Source organism: Trichomycterus rosablanca, chromosome 7 (assembly GCF_030014385.1).
Source record: "Trichomycterus rosablanca isolate fTriRos1 chromosome 7, fTriRos1.hap1, whole genome shotgun sequence".
Taxonomy (NCBI): domain Eukaryota; kingdom Metazoa; phylum Chordata; class Actinopteri; order Siluriformes; family Trichomycteridae; genus Trichomycterus; species Trichomycterus rosablanca.
In genome coordinates this window covers 11,360,560-11,380,294 of record NC_085994.1, presented here as the reverse complement: position 1 = coordinate 11,380,294, position 19,735 = coordinate 11,360,560, and the positions used below count along the sequence as shown (strand labels likewise).

Below are 19,735 nucleotides of genomic sequence, written 5' to 3'. Positions count from 1 at the left end.
GAAACAGCAGTAAATCAGTAACAGTAATGTTGAACTGATTTCAACATCAGTGTGTTTAGTGTTTTTCTAAAACCAGGTCTCTGTAGTTATTTAACTCCCACAGTGTTATTAATGTACTGTATTACTTTGTTCACATTAATAGTGTACTTTAAACAACACAGTGTTCATTTCTAACACTTTAGTATAAACACTGCAGTGGAGTGAATGGAGTCTTTACCAGTGTTAATAATTTACACTTACAGTGTTGCTTTAATAACACTTTGTTGGTGTTAATTATACCAACACTTTGTAAAGTGTTAATTTAATACTTTAATACTGGTGGTTACCATATAAAAGGTGTTAAATTTAACTCTCTGACTTTCAATGTATTATTTACATTTTCCATGCTGTCCCAACTTTTTCTGATTTGGGGTTGTATTACTAAAATATAAAGAATGGTATTTTTTGCAATATAATATTTGCTCATTTAAATCACATTTAGTTTTTAAAAATTGAATGCTTTTTTTTAAAAGTTTTTAACAAGATGAGAAAAATGGATTTGCTTTAGGTGGCATATTGAGATATTTTTAAAAATTCTTAATTCTTTATCAAACCTTCTCTGTGTGTGCAGTGTATATAAATCTCGCATTAAAATAAGTCAAATTCACATTTTATTTAAAACATTCCCAAAACAACAGATCAAAGATGTTTATGAGTAAGTATATCAGTTTCTGGTTCAGAGCTCATTGCGGAGATGATAGTGGCTTGGCTTTAGGTCAACCTCTACTGGATAGTGATCACTGACTTCCAATGCCTTAAAATAAAGAGATATAAGTAAGTATAAGTTATATACTTGTTAATTCATTTATTTAATTTGTTGCATTCCATGAACATGGTACCTCTTGCTCGCTTAAAAGAAACTCCTTTTTAAAGTTAAAGGGTTGAGCAGATCCTGGCACAATTCCTGAAATCAAAGTGTTGCCATGTACAATGATCCTGGGGTAAAAGAATAAAAAATAAAAACAGACATTCTTAATTTGTGTTAATGCAATAAAACAAGAATTTATAATTTGCTTATTTTTTAACCTTTATTTAACTGACAAACACATGAAGATATGATTTCCAATGTTTTCACTGACCTACTCAATTCTATTTTGTAAATGTAATGTATAACATATAAACAAATTTAGAATTTGAACAAAGTTTGGTGTGTTACAAGCATCATGTGTACCATTGTTACATCACCTTGTATACCTTTTCTATTTATTACACCATTTATTACACTTTTTATTGGTTTGGGGGCTAATTGTTGCAGAATTTTCATCTGCTCAAAGGTGGTTACTATTTTCTGATTCTCCTTTTCATGATCCATCATACATTTATAATGTGGGGGACTGTGTTAATTGATAATGTTTTTCCAAAGTACTCGTGTGGCTCATGTGGCATATTTATCAAAGTACCATGATGGTTTCTCATGCAGTGCCATCTGAGGGCTGAAAGGTCAGACATACTGTATTTAACAGTGGTTCCTGGCCCTGCCCAACAGAAAACCTTGCAATATGTCAGTTTTAAAAAAATGAATACAATTATGAAAAGACAAACACCAAACTATGCAAAGCTTTTATTTGCACTAAATGATGCTAAAGGCAGTGCAAATTGGTAATAGGGGCATTGGATTATTTTGGATGATCTTAAATTAAATTATGTTTAATAAACTTTTTAATGATTTGAAATAATTTAGTGGAAATGAATGTGTACTTATAATGTTTTTGTTCTTGCCTGTCATAAGCGCAGTGTATTTTCTCCCGGACTGTGGTGTCCTGTTCTTCTGTAATTAACCAGTGGAACTTCGGGTCATTCCTTAATCTGAGGTTCTTTATGCCTTTAATGGTCACGTAGCCACAGTCAGCATTTAAATCGCCCAGCAACATCATATTCTAAATGATACAGCATTGTTAAAATTATTGAAAATAAATTAAAAATAGATTAATGAAAGTGATGCCCCACCTCAGTTTTCCACTTCTCATGAACAGCTTGAAAGACTCTAAAGAGTTCATCCATCTCTTTTAGGGCATTCTTGGGACTAGTGTGGTGACCAATGATGACCAAATGTTTGACTACTGTAAAAGAAATATCACATAACACAGAAAAAATTAATTTAAAGTTACAAGTTCCCCCAAAGTCCCCCCAAAGTTTATTATTTACTAGTCACAGTTATGGTGGGGTTTACAGCCTATTCCATAAACATTATCTACATGGTGGGAATACACCCTGATCAGACCACCAGCCATAATCACCTACTTTAGTTCATCATAATCACTGTCAGAAAATTATAAGGTAATGCCCCAAAGCCATATGTTTATAAAACTCTGGAAAAAATATATGAAAAAATATAATTTGTGCTGAAATAGCAGCAAAAAATCCCAGGACTGCTATGCGATGGACTTACTGCCTCTTATAGGTGTAAGCAAATTTTTTACTATTAATAGAATTTGAGTATATAGGAGTGGCATTGATTGGCATTTATAAATAGGGTAACCACTTCATGTAAATTTAGACTAAAGTGGCTGTTATGCCATATCACTTACAAAGTAATGCCTTTTGTTTTCAGGCACATAAAAAGAGCCAGATTTGTGTCAAGCCTAAAAGGTTAATATCCATTCCACACAGTCATAATTGTATTTGTAATCAATCAATGTAAAGTGCTGTGTATAATTATATCTAAATTACATTAAATTCAGCTGTTAAAAGTCTGCTTCACTTACAGGTTTTGGGTGAGTAGATTCGTATAATAAATGGCTCTCTGGAGAACATTTCAGTGTCATTCGACTCTTTCTGGTTCAGTTCACGATAGTGAACTTGCTCGTGCACCTGCAACATATCTTTTCTAGAGTCAAAGCAACACGGTTTAGACAGATTTAGCCAGTTAGTCTATGTTTGGTTGTACAAAATGTGTAACACTATAGTGTTATGGTAGTAATGAAATGTCTGCAAATGATGCTACACTATAGAATAGAATTCATTACTGAGGATAGAAGTAATGAAGTATAATTATTATGGAGGGGAGAAGTTTTAACCTAATCAAATTAAATTACTGGTGTATTTTTCAGTTTTTAGCTTTTATTTTACCTCGGTACATTGCTGCTACCATTCTTTTCACAGCTTCTATCCAGGTAAAAAGTAAGTGCCAAATTTGGTTCACCATAGTCTGGATTTGAATGTTTAGCTGTATAGTAGGATTAAGTGTCTGTTTACTGAACCCATTGAACCGAGTTACTCCTACAGTGAGCTTTGTTGGTAAGGATAATTCTGTGCTTTCTATTTTTACATGTATGCTATTATACTTCAATTTTAGTAGATCATGTTAAGTATTTGCACCTTTACTTAACCTTTACCTTAGACATACTGCTCCTTGTATGTGCTTCTTCCCAGTCTTTTGCTCTCTAAATAAGAGTACATTTGTGATTTGTCAAACCTAGACAGAATAAATGAAATATTATCAAACGATACAGTTTTAGATATTTAATGCAGGATAATAGAATAAAACAGTAGTACCTGTTTAGGAGTTTTAAAAGTTTTGGGACAGCTTCACCTTTGGAGTCTCGTACCTCCTGAATTAAACTTAAATCACAGCGGGAGATGATCTAAAGGTAATCATTATATTACCATTATAATTACAGGAGTAATATACGAGTTGTTTTGCTGCATGACCTTAACTACGTGGACATCCCTAATAATAAGTGGGTTTGAATGTTTCAGCCACACTCATTTGTAACTTTGCAACATGACAGTACAGTGGGCTGTATAAAGATCTCAATGACTAATGATTTTAAACTTGGCACTGTTGCAGCTTCGCAGTACTAGAACCATTTGTCTGGGTTTTGATGGCTAAGCAGCCACTCACAAGCCAAGGATTATCATAGAAATGCCAGGCATTACTGAACTCTGATGCAGAGATTCTTCTAGTTCCGATTTGTTGTGAAAAGCCTTCATGTATTAAGGTTGTTACAGTAGCAAAGAGGCAAATAATAATGTCCATGGTTTTAGAAGTGAGATTAAGGTTTTAGGGTGTCCTCAGACACTTGGACATGTAATAAATGTCCACAAAAATTTAGAGGTTTACATTTATTTTAACCATATACTGTAGATTATCGACTTTTCATGAACATTCTTATACGTATATTTTATATAATATGTCTTTTACCTTGGTCAAAATTCCCATAACTTTTTTGTTCTTGGCTTTTGCTTCTCCAAAGCTCTGGACATTAAAGGCACACATTTTTAGGGAAAATGCTGTCGATAAACAAATTCCCACAATTCCTATCAGCAAGACAAGTGATCTCATTTTCTTGGCACCTAGTATCAAATAGCAAACAATTAGTCATATTATCATCAATGTGTTTAAGTAAAAAGAACAAACAACATACAAAGAACTGAACTATTCATGTATTTATTGAACACATTGATTTATCATTTACAGTCCAGGCCAGAAATAGTATGTGAACCTACAGGCTGATAACTTTAGGTGCTCCCAATACTAAGATCATGTATAAGGTGTGGATTGTAGTTGTGTCTTTCTCTATGAAAAAGTGCATAAAGGGTTAGTGCAGTTCTTAAGGAAAATCTGATTCTTTTACCAACACCCTGAATTTTAGAGATGCAATGAAACTGTAATTGCTAAGAATACATTTCTAAAGACCAACATTTCTAAATAAGACGAAGTGTCTACAATGCTGCTACCTATGAGTTTGTGTCTTGCAAAGGGCACACCCAAAGTACAATGCTAAATACTATGCAAAAGGAGGTGAAAAGAAATCAAATGGTAACAGCAGTAAACCTGCAGAAATGTCTAGAACATACTACAGTCTACAGTCTTTGTTCACTAGAAGGAAAACATTGAACATGAATAGTGTTGATGGAGGAACACCATTTATTTTGGCCCAATGCCCAATTAATAGGTAAAACAAAAACCTATTCTGCATAGCATGGTGAAGGGAGCAACATTGTTTGGATCTTACATTTACATTTGCAGCATTAAGCAGATGCTTTTATCCAAATTATTACTGATTATTATTCACACAATTGAGGGTTAAGGGCCTTGCTCTGGAACCCAACAATGCACCTTGGTAGTGAAGGGGCTTAAGCCAACAATCTTTTGATTACTAATCCGGTCCCTAACAACTGAGCTACCACTGCTCTTTTTACTGACTCTGGAGCTGGAACAGTTTACTGACTCTGGTCAGGACAGTTGTCATTAAGAGAAACATTATTAAGAAATTTTACCAAAGAACATCTTAATCTAAAATTTGCTGTACTATGATACTTTAAATAACACTAAGAACACATTTAGTCAGGGAAAAATCTAATCTAATACCTCACACCGTTGTCATTTGTCACTAATTTAGCAGGAAATTAATGGTGTCACCTCCGTTACAACACTATAATGTTGAGTCCCTAGGTTCACATCATACTGTCTGTTAATTTATGGTAAAACAATTACCATGAAATTCAATCGCAGATTACAGACTGTAATAGACATATTACAAAGACATATTAGAGAAATTGAGCACTTACCCTAAACGACAGGTCACTAGATATTCTAATGGCTGGGCTGTTGGGCTTTTGGGGCTTAATGGACTCTGGGTAGATCACACAGGAAGGGGTGAAAGGCCTTTGGGAGGGGCCATGTTTAAATGTGTGTTGTGTGTGTATCCCTTTTTAAAATGAGCTGTGTCAGTGGTCCATCACAGAGGAGGACAGTCTGGAAAGCTGAAGAGAGTGGCAGAGTTCCACAATGGTCATTCAGAACCAGCAGGTGCTTATTGTATTTCTGGCTAAGTTTGATAATTCAGCTGGAATCATGCTTTGCTTTTCAAAATGTATATCTGAAATCAATTAACTATACAAACTATATGTACATGATGTTTATTCAAGTATCAATCATAGTTTGTACATATGTAAATACAAAAATAACTGGGTTATACAAACAATAAACAGAACAATGAAACTTTGACAATGGGTTCATTGTTTCTAGATGGTACAAAAGGATGGAAAACACAATGCAGTGTTAGCCTTAAAAATAAGGTACAACATTTTGAAGTACACAACTTTAAAAAATTTAAGGATCTCATTTGACTGTTCATAACCTTGAGAAAAACCCTAACAATCCATGCCAGAGCTAAAAATGCATTGTTTACTCTCGATCCTATACATTTTCTTATTATTTAAAAAAGCTGGAAACAGCAGGCCAGTGATGTCAGTGAGACTGAATATATAACTATATAAATTCTGTCCACATGGAATTTTATTCTAATGCAGTTTAACATCACAGATGTACCAAATATATCTTTATTTGCAAAAGACCTTTCTTATATCTTCTTAAGCAAACATTGTGATTATAAATTAGCTATGATTAGTATGCTACATGGATGTTGTGACCAGCAATTCTCATTATGACTTTATGAATATGAGTGATCTTTTAAGAAACAATGCACTGGCGAAGAACATAAAAAATGCAGGCTATGTAATTTAAAAAGTCATACATTTTAGCATCCATAATAAAACAGCCCAAATGTATTAAAACTAATATAATTTTTGTCTGAATTATTCTGAGAAGTGTGGACAATTGATCAAAGGACTTTTTTGACTGTGTGAGCTTTTTTCTTTAACCCTCTATGGTACACATTACGATATCAATAAGGACATGTAACAATATAACTTAAGATTGTATTATATCAAAGTTTTTTTTCTAATGTTTGCTGCCTCAAGGCAACATTGTACCATAATGGACAATTTTAAATATTTGATATTTTTAATGAAAACATTTATTTATTGAAAACATAAATTCCAAAACCACGCACTTGAACAAACAGATCTGTCTAGTTTCAGTGTGTTACACATTTCATATTTAATAAAAAGTCACAATTCTTATATAATCTGGTGCTCTTGGGCAACATTGTACCATTGTAATACATAAATATAACCAAATCATATATCATCAAATTATCATGGCAAAACATTAAAATTATTGTTTTATCAAAGAATAAAAAACTCGTTCTATAATTTGTTGTACATGTACAATATTTTATATTGTGTATTTATGTTTTCACTTGCATTATTAATTGGTTTATATAACCATAAATATATGCTATATATTTAAGCAACTAAATAAATAAAACCCAAAGCCTAAATGTTAACGTAATGTTGTCTTTTTCTCAGATTGGTTTAAAGTGACCTGAATGCTGAGGAGAGGCTGCTAGCAATAAGTAATCCTCTACTTTTTCTAACACTGCAGAGCAAAAATCCTGGAACTGGTCCATGACAGAAGGGCTGTAGATACAGATGGTGGACAATACAGCGACCAGCATTAGTAAGAAGAACAGAAAGAAGCAGAAAATGGCACCGCAGGAGCATCTCTGTGAAGAGAGTAAAGAAAAATAATAATGAGAATGTAAGGTAAATAAATACATTTCTTTGTATTCATACCTGCACCGCTTACAAAGAACATGGAACAGTGGTCTCTTGTCAATCACATAATTTAAGCAACTGTATATAAACCTTTATTATAAGTAAACCAAGTGAATGTGCTGCAATCCCTAGTATTGTCATTGTGGCTGCAAATGTAGATTCACTCAAAATACAGTAAATTAGTTACATTAGAAAAAATTTGGTCTTTTAGAAAACGTTCCCTGAAAAATGAAAAAGTACAAAATTAAAGAACTGACTACAAGTATCAGCCAAAAAGATGTACAGTTAAATGTTTTTAAATGCAAATTAATATTTTGTTTCCTACCTTTTTTGTGCTGCGGCTGTTTCGGGCAGTTAGAGTGTTCAGTTCTTCCCGACACTTGGCCAGGCGGGTCTGAGAACTGTAGCACTCCTGTTCCAGAATCTCAAGCTCAGTCTTTAGCTCCACACACTACCATACAGATTAACAAGACAAGAAGCCTGTCACTAACATTCACATTCACATTAAGTGTCTTAAAAAAGGCTTATCAACTTTTTAACCAGTGCCTTTAGTGTTTTTTTTGTTATTGCATATTTTTCCAGAGTGGGCGAGGGTTTTCTTTGGATACAGCAATTTTTTCCGCACCTGAACTGGCTGATTTCCAGATAGTGTTGTTATTTGTAGCAGCAGTAGTATTATTAGAGTATATTTCTAATTTTTTTACATTTCCACCCAGCTTAACGGTGGATACGGTGGCTAAAGGCTAACACTTGTCTCTACCAAGACACAAAATTATTGGGTAGATTTTTAGTCTGTAGTATTAATAATAGTAACTATTTATTTTTACAGTATATTTCTCATTATTTGAAATTTCAACTCAGCTAAACAGTGGAGAGGCTAAAGGCTAACACTAATCATTGAGCAAGTAAAGGCACCTAGATGGAGGTGCTGTCTAATTCTGTATACGACTTCAGGTTGGTTAGTGTCACTCTTATTACAGGGAGGAAAGCGTAGCTCCTAATTATGCTTGCACAAACTCCTCAATATGAATGGTTATGGCACCCCTGACATTTAAACTGGCAATTTTCTGAAGCTAATGTTTTCATGTTGCACCAATAGAGAACCCACTTTAAGTTTCTGCTAATGTATGAATTTGCATTTAAACACAGGAAAATCGTTTTAGATAAAAGATAATGATGTTACCTTTAAAATAGCAGATACGCCTATTAAAAGCATTACATTTTCCATTTCAATAAACAGACCAGTCTGTGTTGTGCAGTACCAGAAATCACATGAGCAAAAATAGTACAGTTGATTTAGAAGACATCTTTATTTGTCATATTTACATATTCACATGTCCAGTACAATGAAATTTTACTGAAATACTCCAGCTTGTTTGGAAGACTTTCAACTGATAGCCCAAAGCTCTACCCTCTGGACTACCACAGTACCACTGTATTTATGTATTCCCATGCACAATGTTAAATCAGTAGCCAGGATCATTATGCCTTCTGCATCACCCCCAAACCCCCACTAACCCTTCAAACCATACCCAACTATAGACTATCAATTTGGAAGCCAATTAGTGATAATATTCCTATTTATATTTATTTAAATTAAGCTTAATTCAGTGTATCATTGCACAACAAACTATATATTAAACAATTAATTCAAACATTAAATAAGTAGCCTGGGTCAACCATTGCTGCTTAAGTTAAGCAGAACCATCTGAAAAATATTCCATACCTCTTTCTCCTTCAGACTGAGTCTCTGTTCAGCCTGGCAGAGCTGCTTAGCTATGTTGTTGTCCGTCCCAAAAACCTGATGTGAAAATTGTTCCAGCTTGTTTACTTCTGTGATATTATTCCATGATTCATGAGTATTTTCTGTCAGAGAAAAAAAATGCATGTATTTACTTAATTTTAGTGTCACAGTGTGTTTGGTTTCCCCAGAATCACTGGGTGCAATGCAATGGCACACCCCAGACAGCAGACCAATTCATCGCAAGGCCCAGATATAGCCAAGATTCCAGATATAGCCAATCATGTCCAGTTATCCAGTTTCTTTAGCTTTATTCCATAAATGCTTTTGAGAAAGTTCTAGAATTACACAGATCCTCTTGCTAAAAATAGTCAAATAGGTCAAATTTAGTCCACCAAAAAGTCACTAGGTCAGAAATCATTATGTAACTAGTACATGGTCAATGTGTACCTGTAAGTTCCTTTAGCTGTTCCTTCAGAATCTGGTTGTCCTCTTCCAGCAGAGTGATAGTGGAGCGTAGTTCTAACCCATCCTGCTGCAGATTATCACACTGCTTCCTCAGTGACTCTTCCTGCCCTCTGGAGTGCTGCAAAACACATTATTAACACGTAATTAGATAAAACTTACAGTTTCATATTGCTGTAAGGGAAGTCTTGGGAAAGTTGGGATTGATGTTTTTTTCTATAACTAAATGATTAAAATGCATTAGGGTGGCATAGCGGTAAATTGTGCAAGCCTTCTACCACTGGGATCCAGGGTTTGAATCCCAGTGATTATGTTGGGCATGTACATACAGACAGTTTTGAAGCAGTGCCTTCAATATAAACTAGGGCTTGGATTATTACTTTTTAATACCATGCATTTTTAATTGAAAATATGCAATATATGTGCTAAGAACACCTCACCCGGCTATACTTTACATGAAACACTGTGTTAAACTTTACTGACTTTATAAAAACGACAGTTTTTTAAATAGTTGGTTTTAAATTTTAAGATTTAAGGAACAAAAGGAGCAAATGTTAGTATTTATTGGTTTTAAAAACCTAAATATTTAAATAAAAAAAACACTTTAATGATAAAGTTGAACTGTATAGATTAATGATGTATGAAAATGTATGAAACACAGTGATATATGTTAGTGGTTAAACTGCTTGATAAGGGCGGCACGGTGGCTAAGTGGGTAGCACTGTCGCCTCACAGCGAGAAGGTCCTGGGTTCAATCCCCAGGTGGGGAGGGCCGGGTCCTTTCTGTGTCCTTTCTGCATGTTCTCCCTGTGTTCGCGTGGGTTTCCTCCGGGTGCTCCGGTTTCCTCCCACAGTTCAAAGACATGCAAGTGAGGTAAACTGGAGATAGTAAATTGTCCATGACTGTGTTCGATATAACCTTGTGAACTGATGAATCTTGTGTAATGAGTAACTACCGTTCCTGTCATGAATGTAACCAAAGTGTAAAACATGACGTTAAAATCCTAATAAACAAACAAACTGCTTGATACTATGAATGGTGTATTGGAGTAGCTGGCATTATTTAATTAATTCATTCTATCACTCACTGTCTGTTTTACCACCACTTTATCCACGCACATGGTGGGTGCAATTCACTGGGCAAAAAGTAGGAAACACCCTAGACAGGTCGCCAGTCCATCACAGGGCAAACTCTCTCTCACATACACACATTGTGTCTCCAATTTTTCTGACTGCATGTCTTGGGGAAAGAACATTCAAAGTCCACACAGAAATTGTCTTCCGCTGCTGACAGACTGCAGATTTGCATCCAAGGAGAGCACGCCGCTGCCCACGCCTTCTTTACACGTGTACAGCCCTCCTCTTCTCGCCCGCGCTTCCTGCACGGGCGTCTCTTCTGCCAATCAGGGTCCTTACACAGCGTGTGAAGACCCACCCACATATAGTCCGGTCCCCACCCTGCAGTGGCCAATTAGTATCTGCAGCAGGCACTGCCAATTATGCCCGCCAGATGGCGCCCAGCCGACCGGTGGCAACACTGAGCCTCGAACCTGGGAGTTCAGAAACTTGGTGCTGGTGCGTGAGCGGAATATCCCGCTGCGGCACCTTTTTTTACAAAATGGTGCATCCATTTTGTATTGTTAGTGAAAAGTATGCCCATTCAAAGTAATCCAAATGCCCAGCTTGAATTTTTGTTTAAGTGGCAGTTCTGGTCACGAGCATTGTTTCTGTGTAGTTTAAAATTTTGTTTAGTAAAAGAATTTGTACTCTACAGTACTGTCAAAATCAAGGCAATGTGACATCATTATTTTGTGCTTAGTTGCCGGTAATGCCCACTGCATCTTTTCTTAAACCATGTGTTCTCACCTCCAGCTGATTCTGTAGCTGAAGCAGCTGGTCGCTACACAGCGCCTGATTCTTCTTCAGGAGATCAGCAAACTCTATCTGCTCCTCATACAGCTTCTGCCACCTTACTGACTCTGCCTGGGCTGTCTGTAGTGCCTCCTGGTGGAAAGGTGCCATGATGTTGTCAAAATACTAGCAAAGGTTGGTCTATTTTTTTTAACATAATATTAGTCAGAGGTGGTATGAAGCTTACTTGCAGGTTGAGCATTTTGCTTTGTGCCTCTGAATTTTCCTCTGTGGCTTTCTGAATGGCCTGCAAAGCCTTCTGTTCATACTCCATCTTCTGTTTCTCTATCTGTAAAACCACCTTCTTTAATCCATCCTGGGGGGTTTTCTAAGGAACATGTGACAATCAAAAAATATTATTGTTATTAATATTCATTCATTTTAATTAAGAACTGTAGTGAAAAAAGATGGTGGGCTTCTGTGTCTATATAATAATATATTTATTTTGCTTTTTATACTTTATATTATCATAAATATTATTAATGTTATGTTAGGCCTTACCTTTATGAACAACTGCAGCTGATCCTCCAGTGCCTTGATCTTGTTCTTCAGCAGATCTTCATCACAGCGGGTCTGTGGGAGGAAAAGGAAATGTGGTGTGACAGAGGCACAGCTAGAACGGAAACAGCTTCCACTGAAACTATGTATAAATGCAATCAAGCATACTTGTTTTGCTGTATTACAGTGTAGTTACGCAGTACAATATGCTCGTCTAGGTTGACGAATGGACAGACGATGGGTCTGTGTACAGAAATACTAGAGCTGAACACGAAATGTAAAATAAGTCTCTCCCTATTATATCTGCTCCAAAAGACATCAGCATGCTTACTCTTGCCTATTACACATGCCTTCTAATAGAAAACTGACTTTTAACACCTGGAGTGCTTTAGCATTAAGAAAAAAAAATTATGACGCAGAAAAAGCTGTCTGTAAGGGGAAAAAACATGTATTTGCCGCCTAACGCGCTTTCCGTTGTGAGTGCCTGTTGTTCTCTTTTTTTATGCTAAAACAGCCGGATACTCACGACCACAGAACCCTCTTTTTTACTTACATTTCTAACACACACCAGGAAAGACAGCGATATTGATGAATTGCTGTAACTTTCCAATGTAAAGAGCCAAAAAAGTATTTGATCAATTCACAATTTTTGGTACCTTTGGTAAAGATGAGTAAAAAGGGTTATAAAAAATCATCTTTTGGTGTATTAGCTTAATCTCACACAAAAAGGAAAAAGTTGTGTGATATTCTTGAGTGATGTTCAAGGCGAGACAGATCATATACTATTGGGTGTGTCTAATCTAGTTAAGCCTATTATTTACATTTACATTTTACATTTACATTTTCAGCATTTATCAGACGCCTTTATCCAAAGCGACTTACATTACAGTTACAGTATACAGTCTGAGCAATTGAGGGTTAAGGGCCTTGCTCAAGGGCCCAACAGCAGCAACCTGGCAGTGGTGGGGCTTGAACAATCAACCTTAACCACTAGGCTATGGCTATTTATTGGTTAAGGGGTAATTACTTTTTTAATTAGTAAAGCATTGAAAAAAGCTATGGTGTTAAGCATTACTGTCTTTGGACAGTGTGTATTCTCATACTGCCCAGCCCCAAATTACAAAAAAAATTTTTTAAACCAAAATACATACAGGTACAAAACATCACCATACAACTTAGAATCATGAGTGACACAACAGTAAAGTATTTGCATTTCTATAATGTGTGCTTTGCTGTCTAGTGACAACTCATGAGCAGCAAATTTTGATTGCAGATTTTAAAAGACGTTTACCTTCCACAACATCTCAGTAGAACGGATTAGAGTTGCATTGCTCATCTGTAGAGCTGCCAGCTTCTTTTTTAAAACCCCCTCTCTGTACAATGCCTCCTGTAGAAAAAAAACTTTTACCATACTTGGGCCCATTTTTGTGATTGTGGTATTAGTACACATTGTTATATATTCTTATATTGTGTTTATATTAGACATTAATGGTAGTTTTGTGACCATATTTGCAGACCCTAACCTGCTGCCCATTATCATAACTGTGACAAAGGTACTGGGTTAGAGGATCATTATAAGGGTCATTCCTACAATTCGGTGCCTTTTGTGTCCCCAGTACTGATCATTGTATTTATTAGTACATTTTAAACAATACAATTTCTAAACATCTTACTGAAATAATTAACACTTTCAAATAATAAACACAATGTTTTCTACCCCCCCCCCAATAAAATGACTGTATACATACTGTTTTTATCTCTCATGTCCCCAGTGCTGTACATTCTGATTTAGTGATGGATATATGAGGTTTAATCATGAAAATATCTCAGTCTCTCAATACTGTTTAAAAGGTTTTGTTTAAGTCCCTCTAAACCTTGGATTTTTTTTTCTCAATGAGTTTTATTTTATTGTTGATTATGAGGGTTTTTCACACGTCCCTCAAGTTGCTGTCCACCCTGTTATCTCTTACTACTGTCTCTTAAAATGAAGAGCTGATTTACATACTGACATCATTTCCTGGAGCTCACATGATCTTTTTGGAGGGAAAACAACTGTGGAAGATGAGTGGCTAACTCCTCATTTTAATGTTGTTTTTTTCCACATTTCATCCTAAAAGTCTTATATGGTCAACCATAACATGTCCACCCTGTTATGGGATGTATGAGAAAAAGCAATACGATTTGATCATTTTAAAAGTAATCATACTAAAAAGCAGAGAATTCTTTGTCTGAATTCACTTTTATGCTAGCATGGTTTTTCTCACTTGCTAGCTAATGGCTAATTTTATGTCAGAATGTCCACCCTGTTATGGTCCACCCTGTTACGACCTAATACGTAACAGGGTGGACGTCACAGTGTATATGAGGTGCATGTGTAATTTAGCCTAACCAATATTAGTTTGGAAAAGTATAACATGTCCTTTTTTAATAAAACATGAAAAACAAATTAAAACTGTGTTTCATTTTCAAAAAGTTTTAAGGTCCAAAAGGCATCTAATCCCAGGAATGACCCAGAAAGTGTGTTCAGGTGTGCTGCTACAATAGTCAGTATAATACGTGTATCTTCAGACTTTTAAAACTGAATTTAGAGTTTTACACTTTACACTTAAAATTACACAATTAAATCTTAAGATAAAAAAATCTTAAATATGACTATAAAGGTACATTGTTTTAAGCATTATAAACTTTCTTTTCTGCATTAGAAATGTAATTGTGTAGAATTTTATGACTTTTGACTTATGAAGTTGTTTATTGATGTAAATCTATTGTTGATGTAAATGTTGATGTAAATATAATGCATGCAAGTGCACCTGACCAATGAAATAATTCTGATTTTGATATAATTACCTCCAGATAAATGCCCAGCTGCTGAACATCCTACAAAATTACAAAAGAAATCAAAATATGAATTATCTATTGCTACACTGATTGTAGAAAAAAAGCACAATTTATAAATGAATAATTGCGTAATAATTATGTCTACAGTGTAGGAACCTCCTTACCGCCTCATTGACTGTAGCAATGCCCAACCTGTTAAAAAAGAAAAGTTAAAAAGGTACAAAAACTGTTTATTAAAGTAATAAAACATGACTACTGGACTGCATGTATAGAGTGTACTTACTCTGTCTGTGCACTAGCACTATGTAGTGTCCGCTGGTTGTTTGTGAGATGGGTAATGTCTTGAAAGGCTGGAGGAAGGAAAATACATTCACATTAGCCAGGTCTAAATGAGTTTTGTTAGCATTCATTTTTATTGTAAAAACGTCATTTACAAAAAGGTTTGCTTGCCTCGTTCTTTGTTTGCTTTCTCTCTTTTGTGAAGTGAACTAAGAACAACTGTGACACGTTCATGCTTCAGTCTGTTCTCATCATTCATTAAGGGTGTGGACACTGGCTGTGGGGTATAGAGAGATACGCTTTAATTAAATGCAGTGTTACATTGTCAAAAAAGAGCACTAAACTGTACCTTTGCTTGTTTATAAGGTTATACCTTGAAGGGTGACACAATTTGTATTTACAATATATGGACAAAAGCATTGTTAATCCACTTCTAAATGGAATTAATGAGATCCAGCTACAACAATTCCTTACTGGTGTAATAAATCAATTATATAAGGAAATGTTGTGCTTCCAACAGTTTAGGAAGGCCCTTTTCTGTTCCAGCATGACTATCCCCCATGCACAAAGCAAGCTCTATAAAGACATGAAGAAAAGCTAGGTTTAAGGAAACTCTAGTGGCCTGCACAGACCCCTGATCTCAGCCCCACTGAACAGCTCTGGAATGAACTAAAACATCAATTGAGGCTTTCCTGATCAACATCAGTGCCCAGCCATACAAATGCTCTTCTAACTGAATGGGCACAAATTCCCACAGACATACTTTAGTCTTGTAAGAAGCCTTCTAGCTGAAAAGATCACATAGAGGTCACTTTATTTCGATTCCATTTGTTTTTAAAATGAGATGTCTTAAAGCTTATGGTCAGGTGTCCAAATACCTTTGGCCATATAGTGTACTGGTAAATTACATGTGTAAATGAAATCTCTCCCCTCTGCTGTCTATCTGTGCCATTAAACTTAAAGAGCAAACTTGAACAGAAGCTCTGTGCAATCATTTTGAGATTTGCAGCACTGATATGAGATTTGAATTGTTTTTTGAGATCTGCAATGACTTTCCTACTGTAATACTTACAGCTTAGTCTAATGCATACAGTCAAACTGGACCTATTTATATGGGCACAGATGATTAACCAGCTGTTAATTATTAATAGCAAGGAATTAAAAGGTCAAACCACACAGTCAAACCACAAAAGTTTCTACCTCACCAGATTTGAATTTATTCGAATTTCTGCAAAACCAACTAAACACTTGTGAGTCATATTTGTGAGTCGTTACAAACAAATGATTTATTCATCATTTATTCATTGAGACAATAACTGTCTGTGGCGACCAGCAGAACCATTTCCTTTTGGTGGTTGTCTTGCTGTTGCTTCTCCAATGCACCTGTTGTCACTTTTTTGCACCAAAGCAGGTGAAACTGATTCACAATCACTTATCCTTCCTAACTGGACAGACTGAATCCCTGAAGTTCAACTGACTTGGTGTTATACAGTGATGATTAAATGTTCACTTAATTGGTTTGAGCAGTATATTATCTTAAACCACCATGTTTAAAACCAGAACCTAGAGTGTGACCTATTAATTAAATACTTCAACAAACATTGAAAATAGAATTTTAATTTCAAAAAGAAAATAAATAGATGACAGTCCATTCCCCAATAGACAATAATGTCTTTTTAGATATTTGTCCAGCTGATATCTGGTGGGCTGGACTTTTGGAATATCTAGATATCTAGACATGCTTTGGAATAGTGGTGTTCCATCCTCCAGTATAGGTTCAGAGACTTGAACAATAAAGAGTACTTTTTGATATCTTTAACATACTTGTGTCATTTTTGTAATATTTTCAAACAATAGCTAATGTTATGTTTAAAGCGTATGCACACTTCTGCACTTAGCTTTAGGTTAGTATGTTTTATTTACCTGTTTAATTGGGTTGATTCCTGGACTTTTAAATAAATGCTTTCTGTGTGACGTGGACATTTGTGTCACACGTTCTTCCTGTGAATAAATGTGTCTTGTTGGTGTAGATAACACAACGCTCAGGCCACAGTCAGCTGGTCGCCTCTTTAAAAATTCCTCGTGTCGTTTGCGCTGCTGTTCATTTTTCATCAGTTTTGTATCCAGCTCTCTGGGTGGACTTCTGCACACTGTTACATTGTTTCGATCCACAAGATTTCGATGCTTCACAGCACGTTCTTCTAGTTTTTTATCATAACCATTCCTGTCAGGAGACGCCATTGTGTCCTAGTTGGATGGAGGAGTCTTTGATGGAAGCTTTATAAAACACAAACAGTTATGCTGTCAGTTTAAATTTATAATTAAACGACTAAAACAACAAAGTACCGGACAACGGCAGATTATCTAAAGAATAAACAGATTAACCTAAAAAATATTTTTGTTTGCTATGGCAATAAGCATTTATAATCCCACAAACACGTTGATGTATAGCGGTGGGAGCATCATGATATGAGGCTGCTTCTCTGCAAATGCTACTTAGACATTACATATCACTTAGGAAAACATAAATGGAGCAACGTACTGAGAAATACACTGTATGGTCAAAAGTATGTGGACACCTGAGCGGGTTGTTTGCCACTCCATGGTTTGCAAGGAGAAATGCCAAACTAAACAATTACTATAACTGTCAATAACAGTTCTTTAACAAATTACTAATGTTATTAGTGTTGTATGTTATTTTTTTCTCTTTTTAAAACTTATTGTAGCTCAGTGGTTAAGGTACTGGACTAGTAAACAGAAGGTTGCCGGTTCAAGCCCCGCCACCACCAAGTTGCCACTGTTGGGTCCCTGAGCAAGGCCCTTAACCCTCAATTGCTCATTGTGTTCCGCTCATTGTGTAAGTCGCTTTGGATAAAAGCGTCTGCTAAATGCTGAAAATGTAAATGTAAACCTATTTTCTTTATATTATAAACACAAACTGTGTGTTTAAATTTACTGGCACAGAATCAAAATACATTAGGTATGTTAAAGGAGTAACATGATTTGGCCTTTGCCTTTACAAAAGCTTAATTTATTCATTTATTTTAATCAACTGCTTCATCCTGGTAAGGGTCACGGCAGGTCTGGTAACCCTGGGAAACACTGGTCGCATGGTCTGGACAGGGTGGCAAGCCATTGCAGGATTTCGGCCATCCCCCCAATAGCCTATTATGTCTGTTTAGATACCTGGCCAGCTGATATTTGGTGGGCTAGAGTTTTGGAATATCTAGATATTTAGATATCTTTTGGAATTAGTGGTGTTCCATTAATTCAGTACAGGTTCTAAGACTTGTACAATGAAAGCATATTAAATATCATATTGATGACTTGTGACAGCCAAACACCTGACTAAAACACTGTATTTTTGTAACTCATCTGTATCATTATAATCATTTTGTTTAGGTTAGTAAAGGTAGCACACAACATAATGGCCTGCAGCTAAAAGACTGGCTAACTTAAGTTCTGACTAGTTTTAGGAGACCTTTTATTTTTCATTAAAAGAATATATGTCTATATTTATTATTAAAAAACAATAAAAAGTTATAACCTGAGCTTCTTCACCCAAAATACAAGCAGAATCAGTTTACGACTGTTATTCACCTGTGGTGGTGTTCTGGTCTAAGAGCAGCCACTCGCTGATCTTCACACAGCTACAAACACAGAACAGAAACATTTAAGCTTTATTCAATAAACACAAGTATATTTATTTAAAGAGTGTACACTAATGTCTAGATAATAGAAATAATAAGCTTAATATTTAAACATATTAGAAAATGGAAGAATCCCAAGCCACTTCCAAGCAGTAATTAACAATGTGTAAAGTCTGTATGGATTCATTAAGTTTGCTATTTATCTATAACTTTTCTAAGAATGTATTGATTCAACAGGCAACAATGTATAATTCACATCTTCCTAGAACAACTATAACTGAGATATAAACAATAACTGAAAACCTGCATGAAGCTAGTACACCTACTAGAGCACAGAAAGAGCAAACACAAACTTCAGATTGCATAAACCTTCAGAATCACTACATTTATTTAAAATACCTGTTTCATCTGAGTCCCGTGCTAAAAGATGAGAATTGTGCTAAAAGATGAAGCTAAAAAACACTGCAACTGACAAAGTGAAAACGAGTTTGAACAATAAAGCGCGGTCTATTTCTTTAGGCTTGCTAGTTTACAGGAAGTAAGAGGAACCACACAGCTTTCATGAGTGCCTCTATCTCTACAGCCACCCATACTGAAAGCGGTGTTGCACACGGATGGGCCCTGAGATTAGACATGGCTGATGCTTTCACATGGCATTGGCTACTCAACTGAACTCTAGGTGCAGGGGAGGAGGAACGTTGTAGGTCAGGAGGGATCATAACATCAGTTTATATTTTTGAGAATTTGTCACATTTAAATGTTCATGTTTCATGACAACATAAGTAAACACAAAATTAGCTCAATTATCATTCTATTTACTGAAGATATAGATTTTAAAAAACATATATCACCTAAGTAATTGCTAATAAACCTAATAACTGGTTGTGACACCCTGCAGTAACAATTG

General features: G+C 35.5%; 2 protein-coding genes across 2 annotated transcripts; both read right to left on the bottom strand.

Annotated features, from left to right (window-relative positions):
• Positions 1–715: 715 nt before the first annotated feature.
• Positions 716–4,324, bottom strand: dnase1l1l (deoxyribonuclease I-like 1-like). The gene is made up of 8 exons (XM_062998381.1): positions 4,184–4,324; positions 3,535–3,623; positions 3,377–3,454; positions 2,745–2,875; positions 1,987–2,099; positions 1,759–1,916; positions 879–975; positions 716–793 (listed from the first exon to the last, which is right to left on the bottom strand). The coding sequence occupies exons 1-8, from the start codon at positions 4,322–4,324 to the stop codon at positions 716–718; spliced, it is 885 nt and encodes a 294-aa protein (XP_062854451.1).
• A 2,718-nt stretch (positions 4,325–7,042) lies between these two features.
• LOC134317996 (TRAF3-interacting JNK-activating modulator) lies at positions 7,043–17,419 on the bottom strand. The gene is made up of 13 exons (XM_062998741.1): positions 17,102–17,419; positions 15,350–15,455; positions 15,183–15,249; positions 15,064–15,091; positions 14,909–14,938; positions 13,353–13,448; positions 12,065–12,136; positions 11,751–11,891; positions 11,519–11,656; positions 9,638–9,773; positions 9,173–9,312; positions 7,772–7,897; positions 7,043–7,394 (listed from the first exon to the last, which is right to left on the bottom strand). Exons 1-13 carry the CDS (start codon positions 17,417–17,419, stop codon positions 7,194–7,196), a joined length of 1,599 nt encoding a protein of 532 aa, XP_062854811.1. The 3' UTR covers positions 7,043–7,193.
• Positions 17,420–19,735: the final 2,316 nt, after the last annotated feature.

Coding starts and splice junctions, on each gene's coding strand:
- dnase1l1l (XM_062998381.1), bottom strand. CDS start 4,324: ATGAGATCACTTGTCTTGCTGATAGGAATTGTGGGAATTTGTTTATCG. Junction 2,876..3,376: donor TACAAGGAGCAGTATGTCTA/AGGTAAAGGTTA, acceptor ACCGTGTTGCTT/TGACTCTAGAAAAGATATGT. Junction 1,917..1,986: donor ATGAGAAGTGGAAAACTGAG/GTGGGGCATCAC, acceptor TGTATCATTTAG/AATATGATGTTGCTGGGCGA.
- LOC134317996 (XM_062998741.1), bottom strand. CDS start 17,419: ATGGCGTCTCCTGACAGGAATGGTTATGATAAAAAACTAGAAGAACGT. Junction 15,250..15,349: donor GAAAGCAAACAAAGAACGAG/GCAAGCAAACCT, acceptor TCCTTCCTCCAG/CCTTTCAAGACATTACCCAT. Junction 9,774..11,518: donor AGCTACAGAATCAGCTGGAG/GTGAGAACACAT, acceptor TGTGTTTTGCAG/CACTCCAGAGGGCAGGAAGA.